Genomic DNA, 16,340 nt, shown 5'->3' with positions numbered 1-16,340 from the left:
CAATTTTTACCTCAAAAATGGTTTGAGGATGGGGGCGGGTGCGGGGACATGGATGCTTAAATCCGCCCCCGATCCGCCTTGTTGCCATGTCTCTAGGTTCAGTAATCCAGTTACCATCAACATCTTAGACTTAGAGCGAATCGAAAGAATGTTTCCTTCCCTTTAGTAATTTTGCATGGAAAAAACTAGCTGAAAGGATATAATTATGTGCTTAATAGGTCTGATGGCAGAGAATAATCCATCAGACAATAGTAAACAATCATAAATAACTCATAGCTATATTGAATAAGTGATTTCACATATTTTCTTTTCTTTAGTTTGCTTTTGTGATTTCGTCGTCTCTGAACGACTCTGTTTGTTTTGATTTCCCGTCTTTGTGCGGTGTGTTTTTGATTTCCCGTCTTAGTGCGATGTTTATTTGATTCAGATTGAAAGATTAGCTTTGCGCAACTGCAGATCCGATCAATGACAATGACTTTGGCGTCGTCAACGTTGCAGATCCGGAGACTTGAATATAGTCATATTTGTAGGCATATGTACTTTGCCGTTTTATGCTATTAACATGGTTGTTGTGAGTTTGTTCACATATTCATCCTTTTTGTTTTTAGCGAATTTGAATTTGTATTGTATCGATGTACTTTATCAATTTGAATGAATGAATATCGTTTATTTTTGTCAAAAAAAACAAAAACTCATAGCTATAACATATTACAGAAAATCCACTGTTACTTTTATAAAATAAAAAATTTAGATTAAAAAAGGAACACATCATGCAAGAGATCCAAAAAAAAAACATTGGGAATCCATACTGTTTAAACTAAAATAGCCAGTGTGAGGGATTTGGATTAGGGCGGAGTAGCAATCAAGCGGATCTCGGTCGTCATATCAAAATCCGACGGTCTAAATTTTTAAAATAAATTTTGATTTTCTTTAAATTTAAAAAATCAAGTTTAAAATCTAGATTATCTTATCTTAATCGGACTATCGAGATATCTTGATTGCATGCAATTGTGACCGCACACAACTCAAATCCAAGTGACAAATGTCTATATCCTGTAAGCGAATATTGGATTGGATCTTCACCAACATCTTCATCTATGCTCCTTCAAGCTCATTTTTTATAACCTGCAAATCAAAACATTTCAATATACATAACAGTATAATTAGTACCAGATAAATAACATGGCTAGAAGTAAAAGAGAATGAGTAAATTACACACTTCTTTTTAATACATTTTTAAATAGCACAATACTATAAATAAATATACATTTTCCTTTGCTTTTATGAAAAATATATTAGAGAAAATGACACTACTTCCTTGAACGAAACTTGAATTACATTCTCATAGCTTCTTATGTTAAAATCGACACTACCTCACTTAATAAACATGTTAGTCCATTTTAATATAATCAAACTTTTAATGCATATTTTTCTATATTTTTGATTCAGATCATTAACATATTGCTTTATAATCAAACTTTTAATGCATATTACTATCATAAACTATATGAAGCAAATACAAGAACAAATAAAAATCTTAAGGATTTAGCTAAGTCAAATATTAGTACCTGATAAACCTGTAAATTCATTTTTTGCTAGATTTCACAGGTCCCCTAAGTCTTGAGGAGTCTCCTTCACTGACTTATGTTTGATTTGAGCAATTTGTGGCCAATCATCACCCGTTTCAGGTTGACACCTTGGCAATAACAAGGGGCAGTCCATAATGATCAAGGTAAATAGTGACGTGAGCTTTATCATTCCTTTGGGCAGAGAATCCATACTTCTGCATTCAGAAAGAACCAGTTCACGAAGTGAAGTGAGATTGTCTATGGTTTCTGGTAAATGAGTTAAACTAGGGCAATCATAAATCCTTAAATCTTTCAATGATTTCAAGTTTCCAAATCCGCGTGTAAGGGTCACTAGTTTTGGAATACTCCTTAAAGTAAGAGACTCAAGCTTTACAAGACCCTCCCAATAATCGACTTCAGGTTTTTCGAGGTGGAACTCCTGACATCTCTCAATACAGAGAGACTGTAGTGAACAGAGAGTCTTGAAACCTTGTGGTAATGACTTTAAGTTAGGACAATCTCGAATGTGAAGTTCTTTAAGGGAAGTGAAGCCTTCAAGCCAATTCTGTGGTGGAGATTCTTCAATACGCTCGATTACCATGAACTTCAAATTCAAGAGAGGACTTAGTGAAGCTTCTACGGTAGTTTCGGTTTCAGTTTTGGTTTCCCTCATTGATCTTACATTGGAATCTACCAGAACCAACTCTTCATCGAGATTAGTACACAGTGGCACGCATGCTAATTTAGGACAACATCGGATATTTAGTTTTGAAATGCAAGGGAAAGATGGTCTGTTTTTTTTCAATGTCTTATCATTTTCCCACCAACTTTCGAGTTTAGGACAATCCGAAATTGTAAGCTCCTTCAAGGCTGGAAAGAATTCTTGTTTAGAGGAAGAGGAATCTACTTTAGGTTCACTGCTCTTTTCTGCAATGAATTCAAGAGATTCCAACCTCCGAAGATGGAGAGCCTTGAGATTTGGAAGGTGATCGATTGGCGGTAGAAATTTGCATTTAGGACAGTCACTCAAGGTAAACTTAACAAGGCATTGAAGCGAATCGAGCCATTTAGATAAGGTGCGGCCATTGTACCCTACAATGAATAGAACTTTCAAATTGGGAGGTGGTTGGAGACATTCAAGTAACTTCTCGTCGTTGTTGTCTACATCAGCGCCACCGCTGCCACTGCTTCCCTCTTCATCATCATCGCGGTCCCATCTTAGAGTCAAATGCTGAATGTGTTGTTTATTTTTCACAAATTCATCTTTAGCCGCTTCGTTGGATGGAGAGAACTTGACTTGCTCCAGATGCAAAATTTCCAGTTTGTCCTTGAGGTTGTTGAGATTTGTGAGTTCCCTTAGTCCTCCGGTGTCAGCATGTTTCTTGCTGGCCACGAAAAGTGACAATGTTTGTAAGGAAGTGAGTTTATCTATCCCGGTTGGCATGTGAGTTAGATCCAAGCAACCCTCAATGTTAAGATGGCTGAGGCGAGTCAGATCCTTCAAGTCTTTTGGCAATTCCTTGAGGACATGACAGTAGGAGAGTTTCAAGGTTTGCAAATGGATAAGCTTTGTGATGCAACTAGGAAGCTTCTCTATGTTGTTGTGGGATAGATCTAGAAACCTCAAGTATTTCATCTCCTCAATAGAGGTTGGTACAATCTTGATCCCCAAGTCATGTAGATCCAACACGTGCATGGACTTGAAGGTGTTGAAGATCTTATCACAGGTTGGCGTCGTCATCTTCACCTCGTGTGGAAGCCGAGGGTTGTTAATGTTTTTGTATGGCAATAAAATGGTCCTCAGTTTCTTTGCTATAAACATCGAATCTGGAATCCCACACGAAAGATCCAAACCAAAATCAAACGAAGCTCGCAGCATTCCTTCTTCAACTTTTTCTCCCTTTGAATCTACAGTGATGTTTTCGCCACTAGCCACTAACCTTGTGAGTTTATGCATGAACCTGTTCATTCTATAGCACTCCCTCACAACACCGTGTTGGTCTTCGCTGTTTTCTTTCTCCACTTGTTGGAAAACCGAGGCAACAAATTCGTTGAAACCATTTTCTTGTTGACTAATGGAGGAAAACGTGATAAATCCTTCAGCAAACCAAAGTTGAATTAATCTCTCGGCATCAATCAAATGATGTTCTGGAAACAATGAACAAAATGCAAAGCACAATTTATAACATGTGGGAAGATCCTCGTAATATCTAAACTTGAGCTCGTTTAGAAACTCCCTCTCCACGTCTTCTATTTGTCCTCCTTCATCAAGAATCTTGTTCATCAACGCCGCTTTGATCTTTATCGCAAGAGGCACTCCCCCACAATCCTTCACAATCTCCAATCCGTTGTCTTGTTTGTTGTTGGTTGAAGTTGAAGCTGAAGCTGATCTATGAATTTGTTGAAACAACGATTGAGAATCTTTTTCATCAAACCCTTTCAAATCAAATCTAGCAGCAAATCCAGAAATGTTGTTAGCAACTTGGTTGCTACGTGTAGTGATGAGTATTGCACAACCGGTACCACAAGACTCCTTTAATCGTTGCTGCAACTTCTCGAGATCATTCTTAATCTCATTTCTCAAATCATCAAGCACGATTAGGCAGTGTTTACCATCATCAACAGTGGTGGTAGCTGACTTAACTATGGATTCCACATCAAAGGTCTCGTGTAGAAGATCGATCCAAATTGGTTGTAGCCCAAAATTTGCTTTGACTTGCTCATCCTCGCAAACAAGCCGTGCAAGTTTTGTCTTCCCTATTCCCGGAACACCAACAATGACAAAAACACCAACATGAAAATCATCAGTAGAATTGTTCAAGTTAAGTAGTTGATCTACAAGCTCTTTCTTCTCTTTTTCATGAAACCCTCCCAAATCAAATCTAGCAGCAAATCCAGAAATGTTGTTAGCAACCATGTTAGCAACATGGCTGCCACGTGTAGTGATGAGTATTGCACAACCGGTACCACAAGACTCCTTTAATCGTTGCTGCAAATTCTCAAGATCCTTCTTCATCTCATTTTGCAAACCATCAAGCACAATTAGAGGGTGTTTACCATCATTAACAGTGGTGGTAGCTGACTTAACTATTGATTCAACATCAAAGGTCTCGTAGAGAAGATCGATCCAAATTGGCTGTGGCCCAAAATTTGCTTTGACTTGCTCATCCTTGCAAACAAGACGTGCAAGTTTTGTCTTTCCTATTCCTGAAACACCAACAATGACAAAAACACCAACATGAAAAGCATCAGTAGATTTGATCCACTTAAGTAGTCGATCTATAATCTCTTTCTTCTCATATTCTCTTCCAACCACAGTAACTTTCTCAAACACTTCGTTTGAAAACCTTCTGCTACCTGCTGCTGCTTGTTCTAATTCTACAGAGATTAAACTCTTTCCATCCTCACTTAAGCTTTTGAGTTTCCCTTGCTCTTTTGTGACTTGACGCGTAACACTATAACGACTCTTTAAGCTTAACACCCATCTGAAAATCGAAATATTGCCAGCAATACTCTCCTTGAGATTGATATCTTCTATCAAATCGTTAAACTCGACTATCGCTACTTTAACATTTTTCAACCAAGGAAGAATCTTTTCAGAGCTACGGAAGTGACTTTTTTGTGCTTTTTTTACTGTTTCATCGATCTCGTTAAGGTTGTTCCTAAGTTGGTCGATGTCAACTCCTGATAACCGATTTACTAGGGGTTCTTGGGAGCTCTTAATTAATTGTTGGATGTTGGAGATTGAATGGAATATAATTTCTACTTCCATTGATTTAATATGATCGTGTGTATGTGTGAAAATAGTATTAGTATTCAAAAAATGATGGATGAGTGCTTTGGTAATTGGGGTGGAAGAACAAGATAATACTCGCTCCCTATTGTATGTGTTGCTGGGTTAAGAGAAAGTCTTATGTTAATAAGATCTAGAACACTTGAGCAACAATTCTTGATTACAACTACAGCTGAAAATGGTTTAGACACACACGTAAATGCAAAAAGGTAAAAGAAATAATACAAAAAATTTGTTAGATCGAATGTCGTGATCATGGTTTCCCCAACTTGTGTGTCTGAATTTTTAATGATTATTATCATTTTATCTATCGACCAAAAAAATTAGTGCATAATTTTTTAAATATTTAAATGACATGTATTATATGTGCGTGTTCAAATCATTTTTGTTTGTACACCAAAAAAAAAATCATTTTTGTTTGGGGTTGTAATCAAGCAACTATTGTTCTAGGAACCCACAACAATTAATTAAGTACTATATCCACTAAATGAGATTTGTCTATATAGATTAAATGACGCCATCAAATACCAAATTTTTATCTAACTCATTAATATTTATATTTTTCTTAATAGATTTTTCGTTTTTCTATGTTTTCATGTGCCTCTAATAATGCAACTACCCTTCATCAGACCTTTACAATTTAACTTACATGTCTCCTCTTTACATGCTCAAACCACATAAGTTGAGTTTCTACCATCTTTTCTACAATAAGTGTTGCCCCAACTCTATTTTTAATATAATCATTTATAATTCTATCATGTCTAGTCTTATCATACATCTAACGCAACATTCCTCATCTCTGCTATTCGTATTTTACTCTCGTGTTGATTTGTTACCACCCAACATTCTCATACAACATTGTCGATTTTACAGTTATACAATAAAAAATTTCCTTTAGCTTGAACGATAGAGACTCTTGAATTTGATGATTTACATCTTTTTCTATTTCTTAGACGTTTTAAGCAAGATATCAACTAAGTTTTTTAATTTTTTATTGAAAACTAATTTATCTGTTATTTTTACCAAACAGGATATAAGTCTAATTTCTTTTGGATGTGATAACCCAAGTACTTCTAGTAATGCTAAATAATCATGAAAGCTTTCCCTATAAAATAAAAACAAAAACAATCATCAAAGCTTTCATTTTCCACGCTCGATTTATAAAAACATATTACGGCCAAGTCATCAAGCCTTTACATAATCAAATGTATTATAAATAAATGATGAGCAATGACAATGCAGACAGCAAAGATAATTGCTGGTTTTCAACTAGTTTCCTGCCGGCCACGTTCTACAGCCAGTATATAATAATCAAATATGAACAATGATCTAATATCGTGCTTCACGTAAAATAAAAGAATAAAAAAGTTACTCAAATTTTATTATTTTGACACGTTATCCGTCAAAAAGTTGAACTTGAACTTGCACTTGTTAAACATTTATTTAATTATGATCAACTTTATTAGAGCTTTTAGTTAACCAAAAGTCATTGGTTACGTCCATGGATTTTATTTTTTTTGGTTGAACAAGCTACATCCATGGATTTGCTCTTATCCTATTTGTATGAAAATATAATATTCAAAACCGATTGATGAGTCTTCTGGTAAGGAAGAAGAAGAATATTATACTATTCTCTCCTTATTCATGAATGTGTACTAAAATAATCATCAATCATTTTATTTTCCACTCTCCGAAGATTTGTTAAATGAATAAATAAATACAGAAATAGAAAATGGTCAACCTTTTCATAATCGATTAATCGTGTATAAACAAACAAAGTGATTAGGGTCAAGTCGTTAATGAACTCCTTCGAATAAATTGTTCAGAAAAACCCAAACCAAGTTCGTAGTGGAAACGGTTATTGATCAAACGTTCATATTTCGGTCAAACTTCAAATTAGAGAATCTCATACAAGAAGGTTAACGTAAATCGCTTTTGTGGTTTTTAACTACTTACACCAGCTGGCCATACGGCATATATATATATATATATATATATATATATATATATAGTGTGAACTGAACATCTATTCTAGCTTGCTTCACGGAACATATTTCTTTTTTTACAAAGAAATATTATATTATCTATCTAGTGAGGTATTAAATTATGGGTCGGATGCTCTCATGTGACATGGGGTTTAGTTAAATGTATATATCTCCTGACTTCTATTAAAAAAAGGAGAGAGTTTACAATAAATAAAGGGTAGATAAGATTTAAGGGATACACATTTTGAGAAAATGAGAGAGAATTTAAGAAAAAGAATTGAGGAATCCTTGTAATATTTTCACGGAAAATATACTACTTTATGAGTTTTATATTGAAAAATCTCATCTAAGAAATAAAATATATAAACCTTTAATTATTCTCACCTAATTGACTACTATTTTGGAATGGACTCTCCTTTAGAGTATCTCCAACGCATGTTCTTTTCTAGTGTTCTTAGCAATCAAGAACATATTTTTATGTTATATGCATTGGAGATCAATGAGTTGGATGCCACTATGGAAACATAAAGTAAAATAGGAAGTGTGTTATAGATGCTAAGAACAACACTTTAGCAGCTAAGAACAAAAAATTTGTTCGAGCGTTATAGATGCTCTTAGTACCTTAATTAGGAGCATACAGTTGACCTTTCAATTTCACAAAAGGTATCCATATGTTTTGAGCTTTGTCTAACGTGCGCAAGGGTTTTTTTTAGAAGTCAAACTAGTCCGTCAAAATTAACATTGATATAGTCAAATTTGAGATTTTAAGATAAGTGCACTCTAAAATTTTAAGTCAACGTCATCATATGTATATGGGTTGGGTCATCCCGAAAAATTCAGTCAAACCCACCTAAAAAAAGTGGGTTGGCTTGAGTCATTAGGTAGATATGGTTTTAAAAAATAAAAAAAATTTATGGAATGTCGTCATTCGATAGAGATGACATGCTTCTAGATTATTTAAAAACATAATCAATTTGTTTTTGGTAATCTTGACAGATTTTAGGGTCCGTTTGGTTCAACGAAGGGGAGGGGAGGGGAGGGGTTTTAATGGAGAGGAGGGAAAGGGAGGGAAGGGAAGGGGAGATATTTCAATTAAATATATGTTTGGTTCAAATGATGGGAGGGAAAGGGAGGGGAGAGATTTTAATCAAATATATGTTTGGTTCACAAGGGGAGGGGAGGGATTTTAAAACTAAATTACTTTTTTATCCCTCTAATATTAAAATAGTATCACGATTTTTAAATTATCCATTTCATAAAAAATTAAACTTGAAAACTTAGTAACTGTAAACGCCATAAATAATCATACACAAAACTTCTGACAAGATATTGGGTATTCATAAATATTAGAGCACTGATTTATAAAATATATTTATAAAATAATCTACGAAAATATAAAAATATTTATAAAAAAATTATTGTTAGAACTAATTTATAAAATATATTTATAAAAAATCCCTCACAAAATTTGTTGATAATGTTTTAATATATAATACAATTAAAAAATATTAAATAAAAAAATGAGAACAACGTTAGTACAAAAAAAAAAAAAATTCTCGTAAAAAAAATATTAGAAGAAAAGAATATGTGGTTCTACTTAAAAAAATAAATAAATAAGGATGATATATGCATGTTAAGAAAAAAAAAGGGTAATAAGCAGTATATTGAAACACTTAAATTTTAAATAAGGACGATTTTGTCATTTAAGAATGAATATGAGGATAATTATGTCAATATAATTAAAATTGCATTAAATCATTTATCTTTCCCTCCCCTCCCCTCCAAAAAACTCCAATTTGAGGGGGAGCAATAAATGAACTTATAAGGGATTTTGCTCCCCTTCCTCTCCCTCCCCTCCCCTTCTAAAAATTGAACCAAACACAACAAATTTAAAATATTCCCTCCCCTTCCCTCCCCTCCCCATCAAAACCCCCGAACCAAACGGACTAAGGATCTTAAATATTAATAGAAATGTCTAATTTCTGAGACGAACTTAAATATTTACTCAATTTTCTATTAAACATTTTTTAAATCATATTTTCTGAAGAATCTTGGTGTAGATAACTAACATTCTCAAACTTTTTTGATAAGCAAGGAGAGAGGACGGTCAAGAGGTCTCATCGACATCCCAATTAGGTTGGCACTCCGAGAGACCTCCATCCTATGCCGCCAAACTCGAAATTTTATTAAAAAAAGGGGGGGAAATATTTACAAAAGGAGGGGGGACTAGACCAAAACCCTCCAAAAAAAACAGCGAAAAAACAGAGAAAACAATAAAACAACCCAAAAACATACTAAGGAAATTTGTAGTTAGGTAACCTGCATCTGTCTCGAAAGAAATCAATCTTCAACTCATTTGGAAGAGTGACAAGCCGAACCTCACCAACCATGGAATGACCCAAAGCAGCCAACTTATCTGCGCAACTGTTTCCTTTATGGTAGATATGAGAAGAAATAACCTGAATCCCAAGATTGCGAGCTTTATGCCATCTCTAACATTCCAATAGAGGAAATTCATTGATAAGTCGAGAGATGTTCACCCCGAGCACGGGTTTTAGAAGACTGTGTTGCTAAAACTTGTTTAACTTTAAGTTTCTGTTTCTGTTTTCTTGTAAGAACCGATGTGAAGTCTTCCTTCGCTGATCTTTCATCATATTCACGAACTATGTCCCACAAATCTAAACCATGTTGTATATTTTTGCTCGGATGGATCACTTGCTGCTGCAAAATCGTGACCATATGTTCCTCTTCCGTGGGCACACTTTCACTAACTGAAAGTTGTCGGCTCAACAACCACAGGTAACTCAAAGGTAGCGTGTGACCCTTAATGCACATCAATGTGCTCATCAACAGCAACCGATACTTCATGCACCTCATGGTTCTCAATATGTGGTGTATGTAGGGCACTCTTGTTGGGACCTTTAGGACTCTCCTTCAGCTCCCTCGGGCTCGTACGATTATGCTCACTCTCGTGGGAACCTTTGGGACTCTCCTCCAGCTCCCTCGGGCTCGAACGATCGTGTTCCACAACATCAGAAAGCAAATCAGAGGCGTCATCCGCCATGGGGTTCTCCAACACCTCCCGCGATGTCAGATGCAATTGCTCTGCTCTCTTAGAATGCACGGCAACTTGCGCAACTAGGGAACCTCTAACACTGGCATAACATGTGGCAACTCTCCAGGAGTAATACTATCAAACACATTGTGTAATGGAAAACTAAAAGAAGTTAACGAAAAAGACGCGTCCATCTGTGAAGACGCCAGTGTGGAAGTAACCAAAGAAACCGGCCCCAAGTGTGAATGAATTGGCAAACTAGGGGAAGGGACTGAAGCTGGTAAAGCCAATGAAACTGAGGCCAATGATGTTGGTGGAGATGTAGCAACCGGAACCCGCTGAGTGGTAATAACCGTTGAAGCAAACGGAGCTGTAACCCATGTCCAAGTGCTGCCATTAGCCGACGTGGAAGCACCCACATCATTGTTGTTGTAGTTCTACCGAGTAGGCTTGGTAGGGGATGCCTCGGCCACAACAATTTGTTTCCCTCGATCATTCTTGTCTTTTGGTGGTTGCGGATGTAACCAACGACAAGTGGAGACATCATGCGCAATAGAGAAGCAGTGATGACAAAACAACAGTCTCCGCTCATATTGTACCTCAACTTTGAAAGCAAAGCCATCGCGCTCAACAAGAATTTCATCAAAAGTTCTCTTTGAAAGATCAATATCCACTAAAATTCTCACATAATTTCCAAAGGTGAGATTTTGCGTCGTCCCATTGATAAGTGCTCAAAAGTAACATATTTCATGTGTTAACTTAGGCAAATTAGTGACTTGTTTTGCAAGTTATCTAAGGAAAAGCTACCATTTGAGTGCAATTTTACCATTTATGCTTTACATGCCTGATTCTACCCAATTTATGCAGGAAATGACAAGCAATGACCAAAAGAAGGAAGCTCATGAACCAAGGTCCGTTCGCTTAAGCGAACTCCTGTTCGCTTAAGCGAACCAATTACAGAGAGCAACCGTTTTGTTCGCTTACAGGCACGCTTCCAGTTCGCTCATGAAGAAAGGTCAGTTCGCTTAAGCGACCTATGGTTCGCTTAAGCGACCAAGTTCCAGTGAGCTCCAGGAAAGTTCGCTCACATGTTCGCTTGTGAGTCGCTTAAGCGAAGTTTATCCAACTTCAGAAGATAAGGACCACGTGGCAGCACCTCAATGGTCAACTGGAGATTTCCTGGATGTTCGCTTAAGCGAACTCTTCTTCGCTTAAGCGAACTGGCACGCAGTCAACCCTTATAAATAGTTTTCTCTTCTCTTTCCATTCATGCTATTACATTTTTATTCATATTTTTCTGGTTTTAGAGAGAGACTAGGGCTTTTCTAGAGAGAGAAACACAAAGCAAGGTAGTTAGGAGTAGATTCAAGCCAAGATTTGTTGAGACATCATGGATCTTGTCATGGAATCTTCACCCTTTCTTCATCCTTTGCAAAGCTATCATAGACATATGTAGCTACATCTACTCTTGTAGTTTTGAGGTATTCAAACAAGCTATTATGTAATCTTTTGATCTTTTAATATATGGTTCTAGCTTATTTATTCAATATTGTTGTTATTCTTGCTTTTATTGTTTTATTGAGATTCAAAATGATATGGACACATACTTTTGAATCTAGAAATAGAATAACAATCTATCTTAAGTTATCACTCTAGACATGGATGTTAATATTTGATAATCACTTTTAATCTAGAACTTAATGCTTTTGGGTAATTTAATCGGTTGGGAAATCGTCGATTAAACTACCCAAACGACTTTGTGATTGTTTAAATGTTTGGGAAATCGATGTTTAAACGATCCCTTAGAAATAACGATATCATTTGGACACGAATGATATTGTCGAGTGATTGTGATAATATAGTTTAAAAAGCTAGAATCCGTTAATCGATCGAGAGATTGCAGCTGTTACGCTTGGTTGATGTCTCTAACCGCAAGCGGAATAGCCCTATCTCTTCTCGTTTTACTTTTATGTCTATTAGGAAAATAGTTTTACACAAACAAACAATTTATACCCAAACACTTAACATGACAAATATTGTGAAAATGCTTATGAAATACGCAACTCCCTGTGGACACGATCCTATTATACTTACGTGTAAATAGTTTTATGAGAGGTAAAAATCCTTCATCACCCATCAATGTCAATTGGTGTACCTACCGCACTTGCTATTTCCTTCAAAATTCTCTCCCGCCAATATTCTTGCGGTAACTCCACCAATCGAATCCAAAGTGAAACATGAGTCTGTTTTTGAGCAAGATATTTGAAGTCTTTGGTCCATTGTGAAAACTGTAACAAACCCGACTTGAGGTTCACCGTGCCTGCTGCCCATATTCTTCTAAGGTCATGCGCCGAGTCAAAGTGAAAATCATAATAGCCTTTGCCTAGAGGCACCATTTTCCACCCTGCCAATGTTTTTCATAGCTTTCCAATTTTGTTGCTTAGATCACGTGCAAAGTATGGTTTATCTCCCTTGTTAAGAGTCAAACGCGCCCTCAACGCATTTTTGCAATCCTCTAATCCCCTTTGATACTCTTCCTGACCGTGGCCGATTTATATCAACTCAGACCTTGTTTCAACGATATCCGAAAGGTGAAAAGGTAGACCCATGTGTTTCGAACCTGCGGTCCAAAAATCAGCCTGATCCAACGGTTAACAAGTGAGAAATCGTTGTTTTACTGAGACAGACTTCAGAAAAATAGGAGCACCATTCTTTGTTATGTCCCATTCTCAAACTTCTCAAAAATAACATTTTCCATATTTTCAAATAAATCACCTTTGGGGTTATTGTTACGACTTCACTCCCTCGTTTAATTTTTTCTGAAAGACATTACCTCGTTTATTTAAAATCAACTAAAATAATTTTTTTTTAAGAATTTTTTTAAATGGCTTCTTTAAATATCATATATTTCTTTTCTTTTTTGAAGAGGCTAAAATAGAATATATTATCAAATCAAAATGTTTTTCCTAGCACAAGGTGTACCAAGGAAGAACTATTTCACAAAAAATTGTATCTATCAATAACTAAATCTAAAATAGAAATATTTTACTATTCTTACATCTGAAAATGAAAATGAAAATTAAAACTTGATGTGCCAAACGCAACCGGTAATACCAATATTATTAGAAGGGTTAATAGTCTTTTACCCCTTGTAATATAAGTCATTTCCAGTTTTCCCCCCTGTAAAATAGTTTTTTTGAATTTCATCCTTGTAATTTGAAGATTTTTTGGTTTTGGACCTTCATGGAAAATTTTACCCCCTGTAATTTGAGCAAATTTAGGTTTACCCCCTTGTAATTTGAGAAAATTTCGGTTTAACCCCCATGTTAATTTGAGCAAATTTCGGTTTACCCCCTGCCATATCTTCGATTTTGTACAGTCAAAATTCATGAAGGTCCAAAACCAAAAATCTTCAAATTACAAGGACGAAATCCAAAAAATATATTTTACAGGGGGTAAAACTGGAAATGACCTATATTACAGAGGGGTAAAACACTATTAACCCTTATTAGAATAGATATGTTTCGTGGTTTTTTGTTTTTCTGAGTTCGAATCCAGAATTTTTTATTTTTTATGTAAATTTATAGTGGTTATCGTCACTTTTTCTAGAAATGATGTGAACACAATGGGTATCCTTGAAGTTTGGTTGGATACATGTTCATCATCCAATTATTAAATGACATAACATATTTTTATATTAATTTATATGGAAATAAAATCAAAATTTGAATGAATTTTTCCTACGATTATCGGTACCCAACCAAACTTCAAGGTATTTATGGTAAACACTGTCTAATTGTGCTTGGTGGTGGCCGGGGTTTGAACCCCGACCTTGCATATATTATGCATTGTCCCTACCAACTGAGTTAAGCTCACAAGGACTAGTATCATCAATATGGCAGATATGTTAGCAAGTCCACTTGGCTTTTTCGTTTTCGACACCAATATTTTTCGACGGGAAGATGATGTCAAAGAATACAAATTAGAGGAATCTTGTATTTAAATGATAAAATATAAAAAAAAATTGCAGAGAAAACTAAATTTACTTTCTCTAAAAAAATCTATATTTTAATTATGTATTGCAGAGGCAAAAAATAAATTTATAAATATATGGTATCACCATACATTTCTTTAAAAAAAAAAAAAAAACATGGTATCACTATAAATATAAGGTAAAATAAACATCTTTTGATCCAAGTTTTTAAGCAAACATGTTTTTGCCCAAGGGTAATGATGGGAACAATTTAATCAATCAATTTTAGCATGCTTTCGTAAAGTCTTTGAAAGAGGAGAAATACAAAACTTTGAGAGTGGAAGTTAGAGGACTTTAAGCAATTAATGGTGAGAGCAAGAATTCATGGTTGTTTTCTCATGTTCTTTCAACAAAACAAAAAATATCGAATATGAATTAAATTTAGAGTTTTACTTTTCCCACCCTACTGCCTTTTCGCGCGCCCTGCAAAATTTACAAAAATATCCCTGGACCAGATTGTTAGTGCTTTCGGAAAACAAAATTTGGATCAGATGTTATGTGTTTTTTTGTCTTTCTTTGATGTCAAGAGTCTCTGTTGACCATTATATGAACCCCACACAAGCTGCAATGCTATTGTATGGTTTATATGAACGGTCAATAAAGATCATGATACCACCGACACCCATAAAAAAACTAAAAACATTTGAAGAAAATGAAAGAAAAGAGGTGAAGTGAAAGAATGAAGGTATTTGTTGAAGATGAAAGTCTATTTATGGCCTAAAATAAGTCCTAGGTCATTAGTACAGTCAATGAAAACGTGTTAGTGGTCGTAACCGTTCAAACCTACATTAATGGCTCTCTTTCAAAAGAATTCAATGTTGATGCTTTCCGGATTATACATTCTGAAATTTCCTTAACCCTGCAAGAAGTGCCAACTTTTTCCCTCGTCACCATTATCGCATTAATCCGAAAAATATATTCCGGAAAACAGATGTGCATTCCGGATTATATTTTTCGGACTGCATCAGTGTCATGGTCGGTGGTCTGCACCACATGTTTTTGTCGGTGGTCAAGTCAAAAAACGTGTTTTACCACTTTTTTTTTACTACATTTATGACCTCCCAACCGTTTTTGACTCACCCCTCCCTATAAATAGCCTTCCAAACCCCACTTTTTCTCACACCATCCTCTCCCACCCTCTCCTCCTCTTCTTCCTTCTACAACCATGGATTTTCATCGTTGGCCTTTCATAGATAAGGGCCTCGTTGAAACTTTCAGGGTTTGTATGAACGGTTAATGAGGATGGAACCATGCTGCAACGAAGTGCGGTTCCTCTGAGGGTCATGTGGGTCAGTGTAGTTCTTAGCTTGGCATGCCCGGACGTAAGTTTGAGCACCCCCTACCTCCCTCAGGGGCATTGTTCTCTTCTTCCCGCCCTCCTATTCCCTCCTTCTCTGGTTGCCCTCCAATAGGGAACCTACTGCTATGTCCTATCACATAACAGTAGTTAGCCTCTTAGGAGATTAGAAATATATTTAAGATCTTATGTAATAAGTTTAAAAAGCTTGAAAATTATTGTAACGTATTGTTCATATAATAATAAAATGAGTTGTTTTTATGTCTGTCTCTTTATTTTTTATTTTATTTGCATTTTATTTTACGAATTATAAAGCTTAAAATTGTAAAATTTTTGAAAAAACACTATTCCGAATTTTAAAATCCGGATACATCTTCAAAATTTTAACAATACAATCCGAAAAACGAAATCCAAACCAGGGTAAAATTGGAAGAAAAAAAAAAATAGGGCGCGCGAGAAAAAGCATAGGATGGGAAAAGTAAATCCCTTAAATTTATACATAATCCTTCAAAGTTATCCCCCTCTAGAATCCAACTTGCAAACCTACCTCGAGGAAGATCGAGTTATAAATTCATAGGAGCTCACTTGGTATGTAAAGTTGTCCATTGC

General features: G+C 35.5%; 1 protein-coding gene across 1 annotated transcript; it reads right to left on the bottom strand.

Moving 5' to 3' along the window:
* Nucleotides 1-708: 708 nt before the first annotated feature.
* On the bottom strand, nt 709-5,558 carry LOC11412177 (putative disease resistance protein RGA3). Its single transcript, XM_003612665.4, has 2 exons — nt 1,569-5,558; nt 709-1,125 (listed from the first exon to the last, which is right to left on the bottom strand). The coding sequence occupies exon 1, from the start codon at nt 5,338-5,340 to the stop codon at nt 1,603-1,605; it is 3,738 nt and encodes a 1,245-aa protein (XP_003612713.1). The 5' UTR covers nt 5,341-5,558; the 3' UTR covers nt 709-1,125; nt 1,569-1,602.
* Between the last annotated feature and the right edge of the window lie 10,782 nt (nt 5,559-16,340).

This window comes from Medicago truncatula, chromosome 5, assembly GCF_003473485.1.
Source record: "Medicago truncatula cultivar Jemalong A17 chromosome 5, MtrunA17r5.0-ANR, whole genome shotgun sequence".
NCBI classification, from domain to species: Eukaryota; Viridiplantae; Streptophyta; class Magnoliopsida; order Fabales; family Fabaceae; genus Medicago; species Medicago truncatula.
The sequence above is the reverse complement of the archived record's forward strand: the minus strand, read 5'-3'. Positions and strand labels throughout refer to the sequence as shown.

Bases quoted from the DNA above. Each gene is read 5' to 3' on its own strand.
- LOC11412177 (XM_003612665.4), bottom strand. From the start codon at position 5,340: ATGGAAGTAGAAATTATATTCCATTCAATCTCCAACATCCAACAATTA.